The 25,525-nt window shown below is 39.2% G+C and overlaps 1 protein-coding gene across 2 annotated transcripts in view; it reads left to right on the plus strand.

The window, feature by feature from the left end:
• LOC148337257 (neural-cadherin) overlaps positions 1-25,525 on the plus strand; it is a 211,861-nt gene that overhangs the window by 54,833 nt on the left and 131,503 nt on the right. For both annotated transcript variants that reach the window (XM_088296160.1, XM_088296159.1), the window contains exons 2-4: positions 18,059-18,256; positions 20,935-21,160; positions 24,061-24,265. In XM_088296160.1, the coding sequence (XP_088152286.1) occupies positions 18,130-18,256; positions 20,935-21,160; positions 24,061-24,265 (558 nt within the window). In that variant the 5' untranslated portion in view covers positions 18,059-18,129. The remainder of the gene's footprint in view (positions 1-18,058; positions 18,257-20,934; positions 21,161-24,060; positions 24,266-25,525) is intronic.

Below are 25,525 nucleotides of genomic sequence, written 5' to 3' on the forward strand. Positions count from 1 at the left end.
AAAAAAAAAATGGATATAGATTTTTTTTTGTAATGTTCATAAAAGAATTGAGTTGTTTTCTTCAAACAAGGGAAATATGTAAAGTATATACAAAATGCAAAATTTCTGACAGTATAATTTAGTGCAATTGTGCTGTTGGTGCACATCGAGGGCGCCTCTAAAGTACGAGGAAGCGCTGATGTGTCCACAACTGTCAGATGGCCACTATTGCATTTCAAGTATGAAAAAAAAAAAAATATGAAAACTGCCTCTGGTGTCTTGCTGTGCATGTGTGAGAGCGTGTGTGTCCTCCCTTATGTCTTTGTTTAAAGCGTGTGCGCTGCGGTCTCAGGAGCTCCCGGTGCCTGTAAAGCATCTCGGGTCCCCAATGGGCCTCTAATGGGCCTGTCAGCCACTCGGCAATCTCGTGAGGCTTTGCGAGTCCGTAACGCGTGTCTGCTATTGTGTGTATTACACACACGCACGCACACCCCCACAAACCCTGAAAGTGTGAGGCAGTGGAACAGCTTTTGGTGGTAAACTGCATCAGTGCATGATGATCCTAATTGACAGTGATGCCGCCTACTCTTCTGGGACTCATGGCTAGAGAATGTGTGAGTGCTTTTTTTTTTTTTTTTTTTTTTGGGCAATTGAGAAAGTGTGCGCGCAGACCGTCACCATGGCGGGGAGGAATTGGGGGCCATGCCCGGCCACTGAGATGCTTGTTATATATATATATATATATATATATATATATATAATATATATATATATATATATATATATATATATATATATATAATATATATATATATATTATGTGTCATATTATGTTATATTATGTGTCAAAACCAGTTCGTAAAAAATTATATATTTGTAAATAACGAAAGCCAAGGACATTGATGTAGACAATCAATTGGTGGAGCAGTCAAAAATTCAACAAAAGCGTACACAATTTTTTTATTTATTTTGCGAAGCTTATAACAGATATTTGCTTGAATAATATCTTGGAATTGATGCAAAATCACCAAACATGAAGTATATCTAATTCAAAGACTGTTCTAATAGCTTTCTTAGATTCTTGAATACGATCTAAATGGAGGCATCTTTGCAGACATTTATTTTCGAAACATTTCTCAAAACTGCCCACAAGTGCCACACTACAGCAGTGTTGGTTTGCAAGGCCCAGTGGTAACTTAAACACAGTGTTTTGTTCGGAGATGTGCTAAAGACAGCTAATATGGCGCAATATTTGCAAAGTATGCAAATATTTTTTTATGTAAATCAAACTGAGTTAAATATTTAACTGAGTTAAAAAAAAATTGATTAATCACCTGAGTTAATGCTTTAATTTTGACAGCCCTAATATATATATACATATATATATATATATATATATATATATATATTGAAAACATTCTTATTTCATTTTTCTGGACTATTTGTTTTTATTGTGTGGGCAGTGATCCTAATTGACAGTGACTACGCAGTTTCCTCGGGGACTTGCAGTTCCAGACTGTGTGTGGGGGTGGGCGTGTGTGTGTGGGGGTGTGTGTGTGTGTGAGTGAATGTGTTTTATACTGTAGTGTGTCTGGAGCAAATGTTCTCGCATATGGTTGTAAAATGTGCTTCAACAGACTTGAGGGTGATGGAAAAAGCTGGAAAAAGCAGCAGCAAGACATGGCGTACGATCAAATCTCGTGTTGTTGTTGTGGTTATTGTTGTTGTTGTGAGCTGTCACGTGTCGTCCGTGGGCGGGATTCGCATGTGCCAATCAGCGTTATCCTCCCGCTCGCTGCGCTTGTCCGAGGGTGTCATCGCCCGGGTGAAGGCGATGTGCAACACGACTGTCAACACTCATGAGCTCACACATGTTTGATGGAGGTCAACAAAACAAACACACTCTTGACGATGTGGGTGTGAGATAGTGCAGTTACTCATCTGGGTATTTATTCACTTTGTTCTACACAAAGTGGATACAAAAGAAAAACAGACAGTTTAGTCTTGGTTGAAACTGAATTCTTAAAAGAAAAAAAAAGTTTTAATTATGAAAGAAAAATTCCTTAAATAAAAAAAGATTTTATTTTTAGCAAAACAGTCCTTTATTCTGGAAAAAATACAGATTTATTCTTGAAAAAGTGTAATTTTTTTGAGGACATGAAATATGTTAATTCTTGAAAAAGACAATACACATTAACATTATCTAAAATATTATAGAAAAAATACATTTACTTCATAAATATAAATTTATGAATATATATATATATATATATATATATATATATATATATATATGACAAATGTGACGTCTGTGATGAGGATGGACAGAATACGACAGGAGTTGTGCTGATACTAAGGACGTGCTTGTCCTCAGGTGCTCAAGCGCATGCAGTCGCATGTCACCACTCTGAGGGGGGGTGTTCAACATTGAAGGCTGCGGAAAGGAGAGACTGACTTTTTGTCACACTAAGTTTAAAATTTTTAGAATGGCAGCCTTACTGTAAACCTCACTGATCCACGTTTGTGCCATAAAGTTTTTAAATGTCACAGTGACAAAATGGGGATATTTTTGAAATAGCATTTTTTCCCCCTTAAAAAACCTATTCTTTAAAAGAATATGACAGAAATCACATTTTTGTCATAAAATTAAAATAAATCACTTAAAGGAAAACTTCACATCGGACTAAATCTTAATTCATCTTTTGTTGGAAAATAAATGCAACTTTACAATGCAATTCAAAAGAATGCACAAAAATTGCAATTAATTGCCAAAAAAAATGTATTATTCTTGAAAAAAAATGGTACTTCATTTTTAAAAAACATAATTTTGTAGAGCAAAATTTAATTTACTAGCGTTTATTCTCATGCAATTACTTTTCATATTCAAACCCCCATATCAGAAAAAAAATTAAACTAGAAAAAATATTGTGGTTTTTTTTCCCCTCTCAAAAACAAAAAAGTTGGTCGGTATGGGTGGGCCACAAAAGGGCAATCAAGCCCATCTTTTGGATCTGATGACACAGAACTTCGCGTCTGTGAGCAAACGGCGTCTTCACTCACTCAGCCGTCAAGCAATCACTTGGACAGGCGAGGAAGCCAGACATTGTTGTCAATATATGCCCGTAATCTCCATAAAATCTTGGAGAGGATGTTTTTGGCAATATCTTCAGGAACGACACGCTTGGATTTCCGCTAATTAGCATCTGTCAGCAAAAAGATGCTTCAATGCAAATTCAAAGAAACCTTTTACAGGGGAGCATATGCTCTATAAGATTTGATTAGCTTGTTGATTGGCCTTAGTGTCCACTTTGCTGTAGCTTCTCTTATTCTCCTCTCGCTCATTGCTAGAGCATCTTTGTCATTGTATTATTTTAGGACACAAGATGGGAAATTGCCAAAAAAAATCAAGGTATGCTAATTGTCGATTAGCTTCTTTTCCTTTTTCTGCCCGCGGGTTCACGATGCTGCGGTTGCCCATGATCTCTTCTCTCATTCTCATTGGTTAAGCAGATTGTCATTTTCAATTAAATTGGAGTTCTTCCTAAATTTGCCTTTAGTTGTTATTGCACCTTTTCCAGAAGTGACTTTCTTCAGCCTTACGATTAGCTAACTTTGAATTCAATTTTTTTTCTTCCCCGGTTAACGAATACAGTTAACCCACTTCCACCGGGGGTTCAGAGTTCACAGTCTTGCTATATTACTGAGTTTTTATTGAATTTTTTTTGTACAGTTTCTAGCTATGTTTTCCGCTGCCGTCACATTATTTTGGATGTAATTCCACTGTCGGCCACTAGATGACAACACAGGTTTTCATTGTATATTTGAAAAACGAGTGATAATTTATATATTTGTCTGTATTATTGTTGTATTGCACTGGAGAGGGGAGCCCTCTAATCTCATTGCACACTTGAGTACAATGACAATAAAGGGAATTCTAATTCTAATTCTATTTCGAGCTCAACCCTGCTCTTGCTTTTGATTATTGACTGTCAAATCATCTTCAATCCCGCTTTTTACGCCTATAGAACTCAAGAGAAGTTCCTTTGGAAAAAAAATGGGATTTGTTTCACATGAACACAGTACAATGTTCAACTTTTTGTACAATATTTTTCTCTTATCCAGTGCTCGAGTCCTCTTACTATACTGTATTATGTGTCTCAGTGTGTTGGTCTTATTAATGTACTTGAAGACCTTAAAGGTGTAGTAAATGCTATAAAGACATGCCTACAATTATATTAGTATTTCATTTTCAATATTGCGGATTTCACTTACTGCAGGGGTGGTTTGGAATGTAACCCCTACAATAAAGGTGGGGATTCCTGTACTATTATTATTATTATTATTATTATTATTCGACCTTTTTTATGGGGTAGCCGTGTTAGTCTGTCAAGTAGATAAGACAAAGGTGGCACCTTTGAGACTAACGGGTTTATTTGACAGGAGCTTTCGCAGACAGTATTTGTCTGCTTTGTCAGGTGAAGTGACGCCTGACAAAGCAGACATAAAACTATACATGAACAAACAATAAACCAGTTAGTCTCACAGGTGCCACCTCTTATTTAAAAAAAAAACTTCATAACACAAAGCAGCATGCTGCCAATTTTTAGGGTAGCCTCGCTCTCAACAATGACGGTTAGCATAGCTTGCTAATATGCACAACTGGACAAAGATGGACTTTTCCATCGACTTTTGTTAACAGTTAAGATGTTTTCATCTTAGTGTACTATAAAGTGGACGTCAGTGAGAGGATTTACTATGGCCAAAGCTGCTCCTTTCCAATATACGCCGACCTGCAATAAAGACCTTGAATGCTGTGCACTCTTGCCGCAGGACAATAAGAAAATATGGGATGAAAACTGGGCTGTAAAACAATGTGCGGGTCATTCGATTGAACTCCTCCTAGCGGGATTGTAAAGTGAAAGCAGCCTTGGGAAGACCAGTGATTAGAATAGTGCAAAAAATGGTAAGTCAATTTCTTCTTCCTCAAATCGACTTCAAAGAGTTTGGCTAATCCTCTCACACCCGCTCGTTAATAATCCATTTAATAATCCCGTTAGCTGCTTTCACGCGCTGCTGTTTGTTGACATTCCTGCGCCGATGAGGAAAAAAAAAAGAAAAATCAGAGGCAAGCGATAACGTTGTCAAAACGCATCTCGTCATGATTTGCTACCTGGAATTTAGAACTCCTCAAAAGTTGCTTGACCTCATTTCAAAACAGCGTTGAAGGATTAACATGACATATCTTGCATCTTTTTGTAAACAAATGCCATCGATTTTGATCTCGTGTGGTGGGTAGCGTGCATCGCAGATGTGATGTTTGACACGGGGTAAGTGTGAAATTAGCTTGTGCTAACATCCCGATGCTTGTAAACAAAAGTTTTAAAAAGTCATATGTGACGTTGTCCTATGGCAAAAGACGTCGGTAGAACTCATTTGAGCCGGGAAAAAAAAGATGATCGAACAGTGGCAGTTCGAGCAGCTTTGTGTAACCAAAGATTTTTTTTTATTTCATATTGTGCATTGTATTTGTTTGCGGCATTTGGCAGTAAATTGAAGATTTAGACTGCTATGCTTACGTCTCATGCTACCTGCCAAATGCTTGTCACTTGTTAGCAAATGGCAGATTGATGTTTATTTTTCTTTAATATCATTATGTGTGACATCAAGTCAGGGTTGGACCTTCTCTGCTTGGCGCATTGGATTTTTGGGGCTTTTTGTGATGTCATTTTTAGCAACCGCTGAGTGAACATGTACACTTCTGCCTGAGCTGCTTGTGCTAGCCACTTAATGCTTGCCAATGTGAACTACGTTATACGTATATATGTATATGAATGTATGTAAGTATTGTGCTTTTTGTCACACACACACCGTCAAATAAGATGTGAGAGCTGGACCTCATTTGAGCCAACATCCAATAATTAATCCTGCAATATCCAGGAACTTTTTGTACACAGATGATTGATTTCATAATTGTGACTGTGTGGTACATTTTGAGTCCATCTGCGTTTAATTTAACAATCAGGAACACTGAGTGACTATGCAGACAGCAATGTCAGCTCTGGCTAGCCATCCATTGCTTGTCATTTGTAAACAAAAGGTAGATGTTATACAATAAATGTGACGTTTTTCCTGATCATACATATATCATCATATTGCGCATTATGTGAGTGTTGCACCGCACCTCACATCAGATTGTATTGAAAGTTTAACGTGACGTATAGAGGAGTTTATTGTGCGAACTATTTTGTTCTTATGCGACTTGTGGTGTGATTTTTGATGAGCCCTGAATGAAGAGCTATACTGCAAAGTTAGCTTGGTAGCTTAATGTGCTGCCACGTGTGAATGAAAGGTAGAGGACTCATTTGTAAACAAATGACTTTGCTTCTAATCTTGTGTCACTGTTGTGTTGCATTCAAGTCATTCTGTGATCGATGTTTAACAATGAGGAGCACTGAGTGAAGATATGAAGTGCAACAGCTTCTCGAGCTACCTGCTGAACGCTTGTCACTCGGGAAAAAATGTGTCTTATTCATTCATTGCTAATTTTCCATTTCACTGAATTACTTGTGTGTAGTGTGTGTAATAAACATCAACATTTGTGTAAAAAAAATCAAACCAAAAAAAACGTAGGCAACACATTTCTCTTCTGTTAAGCCAGACAGCGATAGAGCTGCCTTTAATGAAGCGTCTGATTTAGCGAAACGTGCAAGATTTGTGTGCATAGAGTGGTGGGGGCAGTGGCTTAAGGACGTGATTTGTTTTTAACGGAGGGCGGAGCGCCATTACGCCCCCCCTGCGCCCGTGCCGCAGGACTGCCGATGTAATTGCTGTCGCCCGAGGGGCCCACGAAAACTCATTTTGGAGAATTTACTGGCCTCGACTGGAGGAAGGTAAATGACAGCAGCTCACATCCAATCAATCAGCAGGTGCGCTTTTTTTTTTTTTTTTGATGAAGGAAAATGACTCAAACTGATGAAATTACTGCTGTGATAGTTGGCAAAACTATTTGGACAAAGCCCTGAAGCCCGCACTCTTACCTTTTGCGTTCAAGTTTTGGACTTATTCAACACACTGTCTTGAAAGTAAGACAATGAAAAACCCCTCTTAAAAATGGAAGGATAAACAAATTTCTGTTGGAAACTGTTTTCAAAAAACAAAGATGCCTTCATTGGTTTAATTGCTTTATTAAAAAAAATACAAATTTTCTTGAAAATACATCAATTGAGTCCATGGATAAATGGAATGACTTACTTACACAAATATCATGAAATGGGAAAAAAAAAAAAATCCATTGGTCTGGTAGCTTTGTTTGTTCAGCATACACTGCCTTGAGTGTTCCAGTGTCATCCAAGCATTCGCAGGATAAATATTTCAAAAGACAGCGGCCATAGTATTATTAAGATAAAAAACAGCCAAAAAAATGCATTTTTGAGAAATAACAGCATACGAAGAGTTAAACATGGTGGTGGTATAGATGATATGGGGCTGCTTCGCTCCATCATGACCTGGATGACTTGCTGTGACTGACTGAATCTGAATCCTGCTCTCTACCAGAGAGTTATAAAGAAGAATTTCCAGCCAATAGTTTGTGTCTTTATACTTTGACATCATGATAAGGCTTCAGTGTAGGTAGTCTATCACTTCCAAGAAAAAAAACAAGAGCTGATCTTTACCCAGTTACCTGCCGAGTCTACTGTGGTTTTGTTCACAGTGGGGATTTTGTCGGAATTTGAACTTTAGCGGTGTTATCTTTTCCAGCTGAGGGAGTCTAACGTCTAGTTTGGAGCATGTTTGAGAATGGCCGTGGCTCTCGCCGCCATCTCAATATATGTTATTTCCTAAGAGCAGAAAAAGAAAGCTCAAAGTCTGATTTATGGACAGAGTGTCGTAATTCTTGCTGGGTTTCACTGTACTTTAATGTGATTGAGCTAATCTGGATTGAAGAGGACTGACCTCATCTGTCCTACAGAATGAGTGGAACTCCGAACTTATGACTTTTCATACACCGGAAAAAACACGTTTGTTCTTGTAAAGATTCCCACTCGCTTATAAAATCACCACTTCATTTCTTAAAAAAAAAATAAAAATACACTGCATTTATAAGTGGGACATTTACCTTTGTTCTCTTTTTTAAATAGGCAACTTTTTAATGCCAGTTCAGTTTTCAGTTAACTTTTTTCCAGTGCAATTCTGTAATGACAGTTTTGTTTTGATGCCACTAATTTAATAAAACCCTATAAATCAATCAATAAGTTAGTTCTATTTAGAACAACTAATTTTCATGTCACCATGTCACTATTTCTAAACATACATAGATAAAAAAAATTCTATTCAACTTTAAATACCATTGACGGCGAAAGACGTCAAAGATCCATTTAGTTTACTCGGCTGGTAGTGAATGAGTTAACAGTGTGGCCAATATTTTTCAATTTAATCAATAATTAATTAATGTTCCAACCATGATGGTACTTGGTGTAAGAAGTTTGAGAAGAACTACGCTTTGGCATTTAGGGGTGTTATGTTTAATTGGTGTTGGAAATAGGATATTGTCCTTGGGGGAAAATGCTCCTGAGGAAGGAGCCTCATGGGTCCACAAAAATTGAGAACTCCAGCATTCAGGGATCAGGTCGAGGTTAAAATTCATTTTCCATTGTCATTGGGAAGTGAGACTTCTGTTTGGTTTTCTGAATCCGTAAATGGTAAACAATAACCAAGAGCCACTGGGATGCAAATGCTAAGTGAAGTCATTTCCACAGGACCAATTAGAGAGGCTTTGGAGGGTAAAAAGTGTCTGATTAAAGGACAAAGTCACTCAAGTGAGTTGAAGTAGAGCAGATAAATAAAGCCATCTGTCCTTTCCGAGCCTTGTTGTTCATTAATGACGCTGCTTCTTAAAGTTGCATCACAGGACCCTGGTTGCACACAAATGATCCACGTAGAAATTGACTGTGGTTGTGTGTCTTAAAAGCTTCATCTTGGTTTAGTGTGGCTTCAACGTGGATTTTAGGACTGCACTATTTCAGTCTGCAGGTGGGGATCATGGTGGGTGAGGGTTGGGATGGTTCAGGTCTAGCTAAAATTAGGGATTGAGTTTTGGATTGGGAATTAATGAGGATTAAGTTATCGTTGGGTTGCGGGAGGTTTACGGTAGCATAAGGTTAGTCTTACAGGTCCATGGATGTGTGCCACAACACAAAAATTGGGAACTTGTATCAGCAGGTAGAAAGCAAAAAAGAAATGATGATGATGCGTTGCTGACAGATCCTGACCCCGAACACCAGAACAAACTATTTCACCTCTTTTACGTCCCAAGTGCAATGAAAAATTTAAAATACATAAATTAACTTAGGCATAAAAATAATAGTGGTGGCCTAAGAACATAATTGATTTGGTCATTTTTAATTTACTGTCACAGTATCGACAAAAAAAACCCAAAAAACAGTGTACTACTTTTTCTGTGTTGATTTTCAGCGATCTAGGTCATGCTCATCCGCAAAAGGTGAATTGAGGCAACTGGTGTTGAACTTGTTTTTATCTTGTTTTGTGAAAATGTTCAGAAATTCGATTATGCTGTTTCCCTAAATGATATAAATGAAACAAATAATTACATTTCCGGTCATTACTCAAAATTACGCATTTTTGTGATTCAAAAGTCGTCACACAATTTTACATGTGACGCATTAGGATATGATTTACCTTTGGGTTATGTTAGGTAAGCGTTAGGTTTGGTTTTCGTTTCTTAAGGTATTGTGAGGCGGACGTGAGGTACGGGTTAGGTTAGGGTAAAAAAATTGTCTGGGTTACGTGATTTAGGATTAAAGGGATACTTTACAAATGTTGCAAATTTCAGAAGTAAAAAGTAAATATTTTTCTATAATTAATTTGCCAAGTTGTTTTGATTTTTTTTTTTTATTGTACTAGTAATACTATTTTGCCCCTTGCTATCGACTGAAAGTGACATCCCGTGTCAGCTTGTGACTGTTAGGTGAAACGTGATTGGTTGTTAACTGTGCCCTCAACACATTTTTAATCCGCAGCAAGTGGCAAAATGCGGTTTTAACGTTGTTAATTGTACATTTAAGATGATGAAGTTATCAAATTCATTATAGACAAAATATTGACTTTTTACTGCTGAAAATGGCAAAATTATTTTTGTATATTGATGAGTAAACTTAGGATAAGGGTTCTCAACCCTTCTTGACCGCTTTGTGTTTTTGCTGAATATGATTATATCAAAGCGTGGACTGAAGAGGTTTTCCTTTGCCAGTGACGATGTGAAGATCCTTTTAGTTGTGCGTTACCTCGCACACATGTCAAAGAAATGCTGTCTACTTGAGTATCCAGAGATGTTTTTATGCGCGTAGAAGATGGAGCAGTAAACAGCTAATGTTGAGTAGGAGCCACATCAGCTGTCGTAAGTGCGTGTCAGCGGGAAACTGCCCGGTGGAGCCATTTGTGTCAATTTCAACTCTGAAATTGTCTTTGTTAAAGTGACATTTCCTAGTACGTCGTCAGCGTTTCATCGAAGCACATTACAGACGAGAGCGAATTAGTTCTTTGTCAGCGTCACACAGAACATTTAATTAAGCGGCGGCTGTGACGCGTATCTCCTCATGCTTCCTGGCCTCCTTTGCGTCGTTTCCCATCTCAATTAGAGGCTAGTGGTTAACCTGCTGGTTAAACGCCGCAGACAAGCCAAAACTGCTTGTTGTATGTTTCTTAAGTTCCAATTTCTGTTCTTGTAGACTGAAATGAGGATCTTTTTAGGCGCAAATGACAGTTGCTCTTTTTCATAGTCTATACGTTACCGTTATTGTGGCTCAATTTAAGCCAAAACTTTTTTTTGTAAATTTTCGCCAAGTGACTTCTAAGTCCTGAAATTGGTGACTTAAGTCAGACTCGAGTCAGGTCATGTGACTGGAGTCTCTCATCTCTGAAGACGCACATGAAATTTGGTTAGGGTTTCACGCCAAAGTTATGGTTTCAAAATTGAGTTAAAGATATGCATAATGGTTAAATGAGGATTTCAATTTAGCTTTGAAGTTTAAAATAAAGACAAGAGTTTCAATTTTGGTTGTCAAGTGAAATTAGTGTTTCAAGACAGTCTTACAGTTTAAGTATAGAAAAGGGATTCGAACCAAGCTTACAATTTTAATTTAGGGCCTTAAGCCTGCATTTCAAATATACCGTTCGTTGTTTTCAAATTAAGCTTTCGAGACAGGCTTAAGGGTCTAAATTAGTGTTTATGGCCCAGATTGTGGTTTTAAAATAGATGGGTGTTACAAGCCATACTTAAAGTTGTATAAGAGGGATACTAGCCAGGATTAGTGTTTCAAATGAAGTTTGCTTCACATTAGCATCTCGAAGAAGTCTTAGAATGTTTAAGATTTCAAGTATGGGTTAAGATTTTCATTTTAGGATGCCGATTTATAGCACGTTATGATCAATTTCATTAGCACATGCATATATGCGCGCACACACACACACACACACACGTCATCAAACATGACGCGCCTGAGAGCCACATCGAGAAAATGAGGACTGGGTTCAAAGGTCAGAGGGAGAGGAGCGTTGTCCTCAGGTCGTCTCGCTAGGCCGCGCAAACTGGGGCATGTGCGAGACGACGAGCGAGCGACCTGATTGGCTAATTAGATGGTTACTGACCCGACTCGCGGGAGAAGTCGCACGCTTGTCGGGGCTCGGCTGCATCCTGTCACAACGAGAACGCTTTCGTCGCTCATGTACAAAGTTGTTGCGATGTGTGCTGATCTAACAAGCTTCCAGGCATTGTTGTTTTCCATATTGTAGTCATGTATTGACTACAGTTCTTACTGTATATATGTTTGATTCAACGCTTATTGACTAGTTATTGAATCTATACATTTGTCACCCTTTTTCCAATGATTTACTAATTTCACACTTCCATTCACATTGTATTCTGCTTCAGAGAATCTAAAGAGTCCAAAAACAGTTTTACTTTTTCTACACACTGTTTCACATTTTGAACCCAACTCGAGCAGAGACAAACGTGCACGTAAGTTCAGTTCAGTCTTTTCCCACAAACAAACACGACTTTAACACAGTTTCACATTGTGAACCCAGACAGAAATGAGGGTGAACATACTCACAAAAGTTCAGTCCAGACTTTTTTAGCGAGGCATGCAAGCCTGCAGCATCGCATTGCATCATTTCGTGCCAGCCAGAGATCATTCTGACCTGAACAACACGCCGTGCCAAACTCGGACGCGGCTTTCGCTAAAAGCTTTTGCGTTGACAGCACAAACACGGTTCACTTTTTGTAAAATGGCCAAAAGTAAAACATTAGCCGCTCTCATACACAGACAAAATAATCTTTGTCACACTAAAAAGTCTCTCACTTATACTAGAAAAGAAAACGTTACACATACCACTCCCACATTCTCACTCATGCTAAAAACCTCTCATCGAAATAATTTAAATGAAAAAAAAATTATACAAACCTAAATACCTCTCACATTTTATAAAAACTTGCACACACAAAAAAAAACACTCACACAACTAAAAATCATTCATACGGAACTCCTAAAAAGTTATCAAAACTTTCATACATAATTCAAAATATATCTCACTCACAAAAACAACGAAAAAAAAATCACCAAAATATCGCTCACGCACAATAAAAAAACACTCACATGCCATATCAGAACTGGCAAACACAAAAACCTCTCATACTCCCCCAAGTATAACTCTAATTCACACAGTAAATTCTCACATACCAATAAAGTCACCAAAACTTTCATAACAACAATGTGTAAATTAATGTTAACTCTACAAGAGCCTATGAAAAGTTGAGTGATACAATAAGTCTGAACGCAGATCCAATTTAACGCCATTTAAAAAGAATCCGGCTTCTACATTATATTGTATTATCGTGTTAAAACAGTCCATCACTTCTCAGTGCAAACGCTTCATTAGTTTTATGTGCGTCTTTAAAAGTGCATAAGTGAGCACATTGTCCTGTTAAATAGGCCAACATTCCCTAAAGAAACTCCGTCGTGATTCAATGTGGAGTTTTTTTTTGTGTTACTAATACTTGAATGCATGCAGCTGGAGGCCAAGCAGCTGCTGAGGACGTAGTCCTTTATTTATTGAATTTAAGAGAAGAAGAAGCAATGATGATGCGACCACATTGTGGAAGCGGTACACGGCCATCTGAGGGTCACTGGTTGAAATGCCCTTCACAATACAGTAATCTCCCGCTTCAACGTTGGGTGTACGCTCCAGACTATTATCGCATTAAGTGGACTCTGCAATAGAAATTATATATATATATATATATATATATATATATATATATATATATATATATATATATATATATTTTTTTTTTTTTTTAATTTATTTATTTATTTTTATATATATAAATAAATATATATATTTTTTTTTTTATTATTATTTTTTTTTAATACTCCCAGGGTATTATAAAGTAGCATTTTTTTTGGTACTTGTAGTAATTTTTTGAAAAGATTTTTAATCACAGTTTTAAAATAATACAAACACATTTTAAACACCTAATATACTGAGAGCGAGCAAAAGCAATGCATTACACAAAAACACTGCAAACAGTGTTTACAGTAAAAAAAAATTTTTCCAAAGCAACACTCTCTCTTAAATGTGATGGACTGTTATTACACAGGTATGTACATCGTTCGTCAAAGTAGTTCAGTTGAATACGAATAAGTAAACGAGTTTTGTTAAAAATAGTTCATTGTAATGCTCCGGTGCAGAAGGAAAGTGCGTCAACTGCAAAGGTAACTTTGTATGTGTATTGATGTGATCTTTTAATTATTATTAGGAGAGCTCGTCAGGTCATGGTTGTTTTGTTTTTTTCAGTTCCTCTTAGAGCTTTGAAGACTAGTGGCTATTGTTCAGTTTTTGAAACTTCACTTGCAACATTTTAATATATAACAGTGGAATAAATTAGCAAGCATATTATTATATGAGTGCATCAAATTAGCAATTGAAAATGGGAGTTGCTGTTAAATGGTGCAGTGTCTGGTTACTCAAGCAAGACTGTTTTTGTGTGTGTGTGTGTGCTTTACCCCCTGAAAGTAGTTGCCATGAAGATTCAAGGAGCGTGAGAGCATGGATGTTCTTGTGTGCGTGCTGACATGTTTTAGTTTCTGTGTGTGTGTATTTGTCGTCTCATTCTAAGTGGACTGTGTTGTTGTCTTAATAATAGCGTCTCTTCTGCTCCCCATAGCCGCGGTTTCCTTTTTTTGCCAATTAATTTTAGGGTCTGCAACGATCACAGGGAGGAGGAGAATACATTTACACGTACGCGCACACACTTTTGAGTTTCCTTTTGACTTCATAGTTTTTTTTTTCTGTTGTCGATGTATGTTCTTTTTCTTCTTGTGTTTCTATAACAACCGCCGGGTCACTTCCTCTCATAGGCTCGCCGCCTCCGTCAATTGGCCATGCGTCAACACGCCCACAAACACGCGTGCACACGCACACGCACACGCCCGGGCCGACGTATAGCCTGCAACATGTTGCCTGATTGCGCCTGCTCACTGGCAAAATGCTTCCTCCACTTCCATGTGGCTCTCAACTAACACACGCGTGCACACGCACACGCACACGCCCGGCCCGACGTATAGCCTGCAACATGTTGCCTGATTGCGCCTGCTCACTCGCAAAATGCTTCCTCCACTTCCATGTGGCTCTCAACAAACACACGCGCGCACATAAAAAACACGCGTACACACACACGTGCACTAATAAGTACACGCGCGCACGTAATACAAATTGCGTGTGTTAACGACAATGTCAAAACCTCTCAGACGTGCTCTTCATGCAAAAAAAGATTATTAAATGGGTTTGTGTGTGTTTGTGCCTGTGCGCGTGTTAACGGCTATCATTGTGTGTTAAAGCCCTTGACTGTGGAGATTTTGCTATACACAAGAATGTGCGATTGAATTGCTATTCTACTTGCACGCTCACACACAAGCACACAACAGTTAGTTCGTCGAGCATTTCCATGTGATGAAATTGAAATGCGAGTGACGGTTGTGTCTCACAAATATTAGAAGGCATATGTATAACTAAAAGACAAGAACACGCACACACACACACACGGTGTCTTTTTCATTCAATCAATGTGAGGACGTTTATCTTACACGAAGGAATTGCTGTTTTGCTGTGTGTGGGCGTGCACATGCTCTCTCTCTCGCACGCGCACACACACATACATAAACGCACTTATGTCTTTCGGTTGTTGTGTGGCACAATCCTTGAATCTGTGGACATTTTGCTTTTTAGACACAAGAATTGCTATTCAAGTGCGCGTGTGTCTTTCTACCATGGTGTGTCACAACCACTGATTGTGGAGACATTTCACCCGGTGGATCCAAGAAAAATGCTATTGGATGAGCTCCTTTCACCCTCTTGTACTGTGCGTGTGCGTGTGAGGATGATTGCTGTTGACTGAGGAGCAGATAGGGGTCCACACTGATTGTAATGACTTGTTGGTATGCAGCCACCATGTCGCTGATGTCTCAGGCGTCAAGAACACGCGGAACGGGGGAAGAAGCAAAAGACGAGAAAGGCGCCTTTTCATATAGCAAGGCCATTGTGATCAAGTCTTATGTTATCTTGTGTTAAAGTAATCCACTGCGAATTGTATAAAGTGATAAAAGGTGTGCTTGGGTGTGTTGCGGTTTTAAGTTAGGGTTTGATTATAATATAGATTGAGTTTTAAACAAAAGTTAGGTGAAACAGGGTTGCAGACAGGTATGGAGTTATAGTTTGGATTTGAAATAGGTATGTAAAGATTCATAGAAAATTGATTCGACCTGATTAAAATAAATAAATAAAGGAATCGATTCGCAAGGCCTTATTAATCAGGGCCGCTCTCTCATGTCTCTGCTGGAAAAAACTGCATGTGGACCTGTGGGTAATTGAGTTTCATGGCTAACCTGTGTTCGCGTAAGCAAAAGTCAGAAAGTCAGGTTAGTGTTTCAAGTCATGGTTAAGGTCTCAAGTTAGGATTTCAAGCTTGGGTTAAACTTTCAAACAGGAGTTAGTTTCTAATTAAGGTTTACCTGGATTAGGGTTTCAAATAGAGGCATCAATTCTGTGATAGCGTTTGAAATTAGAGATTTAAGTCAGATTGTATGTTTTAAAGACGAGTTAGGGTTTCAATTTATAGTTGGAAGTTGCAATTTTTCAAATTGGGATTTCTCGTCAAGGATAGGGTTTGGAATTAGGGATTCAAGCCAAATTTAGTGTTATATACCAGTGTTAGTATTTCAAACAGAGGTTATGGTTTCAAGTCAGGCTCAGGTTTTCAAGTTACATTTCCAAGACTTTGTTAGCTTTTCAAAAAATGGATTGGTTTTAAATTAGGGTTTCACAAAATTATATGGTTTCAAGTTGGTGAGTGGAGTCAGGTTTGGACTTTTACACAAACGTTTCAAATAACTTAAGAAAGCCAGGCATAGGGAGTCAAGTAAAGGTGAGACCTTTAATAAAAGGTTGGGGTTTCCAAATTAGGGTTTCAAGCTGCTGTTTGGCCTAAAATCTCAAGTCGGCAACGGAGATCAAGGGAGTCAAACGTGCTCAGTGTGGATTCTATTTAATCGGCGCATGTAAAAAAATAACTCGAAATCCATTTCCATCTCCCGCAAAAAAATAAATAAATAAACAATTGAAAAATAAAAATGTTTTCTGTTTTCTTGCAGCCGATGCAATAACAGCTTTTGGTACTTGAACACGCACTTTAATCTCCAATTGCCTGATCTTGCCTTGATCCTGCCTTGCCTCTTATGCAAGCGTTGTTCTTGTAAAGGCCTTACCTTCATCTTCCTTTCAGTGACGCAAAGGAAGAAACAAGAAATGCTGGGCACCTGGTTTCAAGTATGGTTGAGATTTTCAAGTAGGGCTATAAGGCTTCAAAGTGAGTTTTGAAGACGGGGGTTTGGATTATAAAGTAGGGTTTCAAGCCTTGTTGAGGGTATGAAATTGGGCTTTTTTTAAACCAGGATTTGGATTTGGAATTAGGGTGTCAAGCCAAGTACGGTTTGGATTTCAAGCATAAATCAGGGTTTCACGTGAAGGTTTTCAAACTTTGGTTAGCTTTTGAAGCAATGGTTATCCTTTCAAATTAAGGTTTCTAGGATAGGGTTTCAAAGTGAGGCTTAAAGCCGTGACTTGCTGGTTGGATTTTCACAGTAGGGTTTCAAACCAGGGTATGGTGTTTCACATTCTGGTTTCAAGCACAATCACGTTCATTCAGCCACTCCGACCGCCATGTAGGTGAGGTCCGTACCTGGCTTCATCTTGTGAAAAGCAAAAAAAGGGATATTTTTGCCATTTGAGGTAAATAGAAAAAGGGGCCGCAACAAAAGAGCCTGACGCATCCTCTTTCAAGACAAAATGTCGCCTATCTGCCATAACCTTTGATGGCAAAAAGGGAAAATGTCATTTTGCTGCCACTAATGCATCGGACAATTTTGAAAAGAAAAAAAAAAAACGTGAAACGATTTCTTTTCTGAACTGCTAATGAAATATTCCACTTATCAAAACAAAAAGAAATAAGTACTCATATACTCATATCTTTTTAATTATTGCAATACATAAATTATTTAAAAAAAAATTGCATTTAAAAAAAAATACAGCTTGAAAAGTGTTCTGTGAAAATAAGAGTGAAACTGTTAAAAATCAAATTTGTAGTTTTAACAACTTGTTTGGAGGTTTATTTTAAACATTGATATTTTTTTTTTGGTTTTGATAGGAAACACACAAATTAAATCTTTTTAAAAAATAAGAAGGCCTCTCATTGTCAATTATAATCATAGAAAAAAAAAATAAAAATCAATGAATAAAATATAGTGTTTTTTTTTAAATTACTTGCTTAATTTTCATTTGGTTTTGTAAATTAACTTTAATTTCCAGAATTGTTGGACCACCACAGTTTTTTGCTCTTTTTGATATGATACATACAAAGATAATTGCAATAAAAAAGGAAAATGACAAAAATCCATGAACTGTTTTGAGGAGAGTGTACAATATTATAAAGGTGTTTCCTGATTTGCAGGACCGGACTGGTACCTGGTGCGAGTGGAATTAACGGTGACGGACGTGAACGACAACGTTCCCGAGTGGCGCATGGTCCCAGCACCCTACCTGGCTGTGGTGTCACCCGACGCCGCCGCCGGCTCACTGGTCTACCAGCTGCACGCCCAGGACGGCGACGAGGGCCTCAACGGCGATGTGGAGTTTTTCCTGGCAGATGGTGGGTTCATTTGTTCTTTTCACTCTGCAGTTAAATGCCAAACCAAGTTCAAATGATGTTTTCAAACTTGAGATAAGGTTTCAAATGCGAGTTTTGAGACAGGGTTAGGGTTTCAAGCATAGGTTACAGTTTACTTTTAAGGTTTTAAGCCTATAAAATGTGGTTTCAAGTTGGATTGGAGATTTCGGGAAAAGGTTAGGGTTTCAAAGTAGGGTGTTAGTGTCTGGTTGTCAAACAAGAGTTGGGTGTTTTCGATCACCTTTCCAATGCAGGTTTTGGTTTTCAATCCTAGGTCAGGGATTTGTAATTAAGATGCTTAGCCTGGGTTAATGTGTCAAATAAAGTATACTCTTTCCAATCGGGGTTTTACAATTTCAAATTGGGATTTCAAGTCAGGGTCAAGGTTCCTCGCAAAGTTTGGAGTCTCTAAGATCTTAAGTGCGGTTTCAAGTCAGTTTAGGAATTCAAGTGAAGGAGCGTGATTTAATCTCGAGTTTGAAGTTAGTTTTAGAGGTTCAAATGAGTTGGGTTTCCAAATTAGGGTTTTAAGACAATGTTAGTGTTTCGAAGTTGGGTTTAAAGCCAGTGATAGGGCGTGAAAGAAGAGTTAGGGTTTCAGATTACTGTTTAAAGGCATGGTGTGATTTTCAAGCCTGGGTTAGGGTTTCTAGTTAGGATTTCTAGCCAGGCTTATGGTGTCATGCAAGGTTTACTCTTTCAAATAGTGGTTTTGTTTCAAAGTAATAGAAAAGGTTTGGGTTTCAAAGTAGGGTCCCAAAATTGGTTAGGTTAGCTTCAAGCAAAGATTAGGCTTTCAAATTAGGGTTTCAAGTCACAGTTAGGGATTCAAAGTGGGATTTGAAGTAGTTTTTATTTCAAACAGGGGTGAGACTTTCAAATTAGGGTTTCAAGATAGAGTTAGGCTTTTCAATTAGGGTTTTAAGATCGGACTATGATTTTCAAATCTGATTTATTGTTTTAAATTACGGTTTCAAGCAGGGTTAGTGCTTCAAAGTCACGTGCCAAGATTGGGTTGGTCAAGTCAAGTCAAGTCAATTTTATTTGTATAGCCCTTAATCACAGACAGTCTCAAAGGGCTTTACATAGCCACAATCGACATCCCCGATCTTAACCCCCAGGAGGGCAAGGAAAAACTCACAAAACCTCATTAGGGGAAAAGTGAGAAACCTTGAGAAGGGACCACAGATGGGGGAATCCCCCTTCCAGGATGACCAGGCTGCAATGGATGCCAACTGGGCAACATTTGGCACATACAATGATGCTATGCAATAATAGATGAGATAATATAAGAGTCAATTGAATGAAGTGCTGCAGGAAGATGACTTCAGTGGAGTGGGTCCTCATCCAGGGCCGTAATATCCATGGCAGCATATCCGAAGATGAGCCTTCGATCTTGTACCGGTCAGTTGGTGTAAATTCAGTACAGCCACTTCCAAGTGAATCGCCATCACCTAATTCGGGGAATTGGGAACAGAAAAGAAAGAACAGAAATAGCAAACAGGCCAACAAGTAGTTCAATGAAGTGCTGAAATATAAGGAAATCAGAAAAGGCGCTGCATGAAGACGACTTCGGCAGAGCAGGTCCCTTCCCGGTTCGTCAGTGCCGTAATCTTCAAAGCATGTCCCCATCACCTAATTCCCAAGCAGGGGAAGGAGGGGGCAGAAAAGAGAAGAAGCGGCAGTAAACAGGCGTTTAGGTGTTTAGGTTTAGAGCTTTAGGATTTCAAGTCAGGGTTAAGGCTTTAAAACAGGGTTTTCGAGAACATGGGTTTTCAAAATAGATTTTAAAACCAGGGTTTAGTTTTCCAGCAAAAGTTTGGGTTTAAATTGAGGCTTTAGCGTTGCAAATGAGTGTTTAAGCCAGTGTGTGATTTCAAGCAAATATTGAGATTTCATATTAGGGTTTCAAGACCGTTTTTTTTTCCTTGATAGAGGTCAGGTCAATTTGACCCGCTGCATGTTTTACCATCCGGTCAATTTGACCTGCAGCAAAGTATGAGACTCTACCAGCTTCCTTATTGTCAATTCCCTCTCACACACACACACACACACACACACACGCACACGCACACCCCCACACACAGACGCAGACGCACGCACACGCACGCACACACCTCCCTCCCATCCAAAGCCATATCAACGATGAAAGCCGCGTAAAAGTCTTGGCGTATTGTTGACAAGCTGTCGTGTCTCGTCCATCAAGTCGACATTGTCAGCTCCGACTTGTTGTTGCTCTGCGTACTTTTTGTTATGCGAGTCACTTTGTTGCCAGCTTCTGCTGCTTTGCCGCTTTGCCTTTCAACTTGGAACTTCAGCACGACTCAGCAGTATTGGACTTTTTATACAAAGACAACAAGAAGAAGAGACCGTAATTGTCCCTCAAGGGGACGCGTCTCTTTTACCGCATCTCCATGTTAACTCACAAAATCAATCCAAGTACGGCCAGATTTCGTCTATGGACATGTTTTGCTCTTTTGTGTTTTCAAAACTATGCGTGAGTTTAATTGACGACTCTGTCAAATTTTCTTCGAAGCTTCATAGTGCATGTATTCTTGGAGACTGAAATTGTCTTGGGTGTTAAGTTTATTGTCCCTGTTCAATTTAAACAAAAAAAAAGAAAGAAAGATTGTGTTCAGAGGAATCTTTGTTTTGTACAGGTGGGGATGGTCGCTTCGAGGTGGACCGCAAGAGCGGCCACGTGCGGACCACGGGGCTGCCGCTGCAGCGCGATCGCGAGTACCTGCTGACGGTGGTGGCTGCCGACCGCCTGGGAAGCCGCAGCATCCCCGCCGTGGTGTCGGTGGTGGCGGGGGCAAGACCGCCACAGTTTACCAACTCCTCCTTCACCATCGCCGTCCCTGAGAACACACCTGAGGGACAACCGTGAGTACGGCCGTGTTGCCGAAGGTCAAATTTAAACATTGACAATTATGTATAGGTGTTGCATCAACGTCTGATAGAGAACATCTGTTTCAAGCAAATAAGGTTTCAAAATTAAGTCATCAAGACAAGGTTTTCAAATGAGAGTTTTAAAGTCTCTAAAGGTTCACCTTTTTTCTGCAGCTGAGCCACTATCGGTCGTTACTTGAGCCCTGGGCATGTGTGATGTCATTTTTAGGTGACGACAAGTGACAAAATGGCCGCCCACATGTTGGGATTTCAAGATCGGCTTTAAAGAAAAATTTTCATTTAAAATTAGGGCACAAAGGATTGGCGTTTCAAAGTAGGTTTTCAAGGCAGTTCTGGAAATCAGCGGTTGGGTTTCAATCTGGTGTATGGTTTCAAACCCAATAGGTCTTGAAATTGGGGTTTTAAAAAAGCATAGGGTTAAAAAAATTGTGCAGTCACACAAAGATGAGAGTTTGAAGCCAGAGTTAGCGATTCATGCCAAAGTTTGGATTGGGTTGAAAGACACCTTTTAAAATACGGTTTCTAATTTAGAGTTTCAAGCAGTTTTGTGCTTTGATGACCGCGAACTTGTGACGACTTGGGCTAGTCATAGCAACCAATCATTTCTTTGTGTTCCAATATTTTTGTTCACGTATTGACTGAGCGGATTGTACAGCAGGCAGCTTTTACCAATGCAAAGTTGCACAAAAAAACTTTTCTATAAAGCGTTTTGTGAAAAGCTTTCTTTCATCTTCTGTGCCTGGGGCGACAACAACAGCGCTACCACACCGCCGCGGCCGTGGCCTTCAACGCCTTTAACAAGCAGCACAAAAGTGATTACTGCATCACGGCTATTGATTTACACAGCGGCAAACAAAAGGTTGCACGACAAAAGCAGGACACCCTTTTATGGTGTGTTAGATCATTGTTTATTAGCACAAGCACACACACACACACACACCCCCACACACACCCACGCACGCACACCCCCCCACACGCATATATGCGTGTGTGCACGCCTAAAGTCCGACTGGAGTGTACAATGACAGCTAGCATTCTTGGATACCGCGCATTACTGCTAGGATAGGGTTTCAAATTAGGATTTCAAGCCAGTGTTAGGGTTTTAAATTTGGGTTTCAACCAAGGGTTAAGGTTTTGAGTTAAGGTTTCAAGCCAAAGTTGGGTTTTCAAACGGAATGGTTGGATGTGACAATTACCTAGTCTGGCGTCATGGTTAATTTAGTGTATCAAATAAAGAAGTTAGGGTTTTGAATTAGGGTCTCAACATATGGTTAAGGTTTTAAATTAGGTTTTCAAGCCCAGGTTATTTTTATTAGAGACTTGAGAAATTAAAACAGTAAATTTGTTTTTCAAATAACAGTTACGGTTTTGAATTTGTGTTTCAAGACACATGCAAGGCTTTAAATTAGTGTTTCAAGCCACGGTTAGTGTTTCAAATAAAAGTTCGGGTTTTGAATTAGGGTGTGAAGACATGGTTCTGCTTTTAAATTGGGGTTTGAAGCAGGATTAGGGTTTTAAATTTCAAAACTTTAAAAACTTCAGCCAGGGTTACGGTTTCAATATAGGCAAAATTTTCAAATTAGGCTTTTAACACAGTGTTAGGGTATAAAACCCAATTAAGGTTTTAAGTGTACTTACCCTTAGATCATTGTTTTTGTTGTTTAAAAAAAAAAAAAAAAAAAAAACCCACACGCTTGTCTGACTTTCAGCTCCAGGCTGCGTCCTTGGATGCTTGTCATTATGGCCCACTTGGTGTTTTACTTTGACTGACACGTTTGGCAAACAGGCAAAGCGAACGCTCTGGTCTCATCATGTTGCCGGGGACACTGAGTGTGCCAAATCAAAACACACAGACAAACACACACCCGCACACACGCACACACACACACACATGCTCGCACACGCCTACAAACCTGTATTTCATATTTTGTTCACACAGAAGTGCTTCTTCGAATGTTTTAAAATTCAGCGCCTGAATTAAATTTTACATAGCAACATGAAATTTGGTGGGTATGTCTGTCATGAGTAGACCCACAAAAACGTTTCAAGCAACCATTCTTGAAAAGCCGCAACTCTGAGATTTTACTTCAAAGTGTCTATATACAATAATTGATTGCCAGTCGTTTTGAAAGCAGAGTTCCTCATATTGCCCGTCGTTTTATAGCATTTTCACCGCTCTTCCAACACTCACAAGAGCAGGACAAAGAGTAACAAAAGAAAAACAATAAATGTTTAAAAGAAGACAATACAATACGACTTTATTCCTATAGCGCATTTCATAACTGCTGGAGCTGTAACAAAGCACTTTCCATATGGTGTAATAAAAGTTTGCAGTAAATTACAACACAAATTCTATCACATAAACACACAAATAGATACACGAGAAACAGCAGAACAGCAACAGTCTCATGTTGAGTCATGACCGTGGTTGACCACAGACAAGCTGGTCTTCCATGCCTACTTGATGAGTTGGCCGTCAACGGTTCGATCGCATTTGCCGAATATGAACTTCTGCGGCAGTGAGTGAGTTAAAAATTCAACCCCTCCGGCCAGTTTGGCTCAACATCATCAATTATGGTCGACATATCTATAATGGATAAACCAACTCAAAAGTCTCAAGAAGCCACGCCAGAAGACACAGAAAGTCAACCAGTTTGTTTCAAATTTTTAGGCTCATTTCGGGCTTTTTCGGATGTTATGCTCAAATGATTATTGGATTGTACCATGCTCAGAAATGTCAAAATTGGAGGCAAACATGCTGATTGTCCTTTTTTTTGTTCTCTACCACTTTTCCCATCCTCTCATCTTTGACTTTTGGGGTTGCATTGCCCTTTTGGTTGTTGACTTCTCTCTACGTCCTCTGGTCTGTCCAGCTTCCTGGTGACGACGGCCGTCTCCTTCCAGAAGAAGCCAATCAGCTACAGCCTGCTCATCAACCCCAGCAGCCTCTTCTCCATCTCGCCCGAGGATGGCGAAATTAGCCTGACCAGGCCCATCGACTACGAGAGCGACCAGCACCGCTACCTCCTGCTGGTGCGAGCCGGCGAGGGCCAGGACAGCATGAGCAGCGCCGCAGAGGTTAGTTACAAACGATTTTCAATTAATCAGATGGATTGCTGTCTTAATTACTGGTTGGTTGGTTAATCAGTTGTTTTTTTAGTGTTGGTTACTGAATTCGCTGCTTATTTGTTACTCGGTTGGTTGGAAAGTTCATTTATTAGTTGTTTCGTTTTTTTGGTGTCTTAGATGTTTGATTAAGTTGGTTTTGTCAGAGAGTTAGGTGTTAGTTGGTTGTTTGATTTCCTAGTTGGTCGGATAATCTGTTAGTTAGTTGGGTGGTTGTTTTTCTGTTGGTTGTTTGAAAGTTAGAATGTTGTTAGATGCCTGGATGCCTGATTTTAATATTTAAAAAAAATAATTTTGTTATGTGCTTGTTTAATAAATGTGTTTGTTAGCTAGTTGGGTGTCATTTGAGTAGTTGATTAGTCATTTGGTTGTTTGATTTCTTAGACAGTTGGTACCACAGTTGGTTCAGCAGTTGGGTGGTTTGTTGGTTCATTTGCTGCTTGATTTCAGTGTTATTTAGTTTTTTTGGTAAGGTAGATTCTTGTTTCACGAGTTTGTTTGATGGCTAGTTGGGTGGCCGGTTAGTCATTTGGTTATTTGATTTCTTACTTGGTCAAATAGTTGCTTGGCTAGTCGGGTGGTTCGTCGTTCTGTTGGTCGGTCGGATGATTAGTGTGTTGTTAGATGGTTGGTGAATTTGCAAGTTGGTTGATTCATAAGTTGTTTAGTTCAGGTTTTCAGATGTTAGCTGTTGTTTGTTTGCTTTACTGGTTGGTGGTTTGTGGAGAGTTGTTTTGTGTTGTGGTTGGTTAGTCAAATGCTGGGTCGGTCGGCTGAAGAGTTTGGTAGTTTAGATGGTTGGTTGGTGAATTAATTAGTAACAAGCTTTTTGGGGACAGACATAAAAAAAGTCCATCATTAAATGTTACTCACACAGTACGTCGACTATTCATTAATACACGCATCATTTTTATTGTTGAGCATTGTAGCTGCTGTTCACATTGATTTGTGGTTTGTGCTCAGTGGCCGAGTGTGACGTTAGGTGAGGTGGAAGTGTGAGAGCGGTCCAGTGCAGCAATAGCCTTGCGTTTCAGCTCATTCCGCCTCTCGTTTCAATCTGGCAAGTCCGTGCTAACGCAAGCACGCAATGTACGAGCCTTTGCATGCCCGGTGTGCAGGAACACGCACACACGCGCGCACACGCACACAACAGCTAGCAAACAATAAAATCTACACAAACACACAAATCACCTCAGGGACTTGACATGGTGG

Source organism: Idiotropiscis lumnitzeri, chromosome 5 (assembly GCF_059441095.1).
Source record: "Idiotropiscis lumnitzeri isolate Australia: NSW breed Sydney's pygmy pipehorse chromosome 5, RoL_Ilum_1.0, whole genome shotgun sequence".
Taxonomy (NCBI): domain Eukaryota; kingdom Metazoa; phylum Chordata; class Actinopteri; order Syngnathiformes; family Syngnathidae; genus Idiotropiscis; species Idiotropiscis lumnitzeri.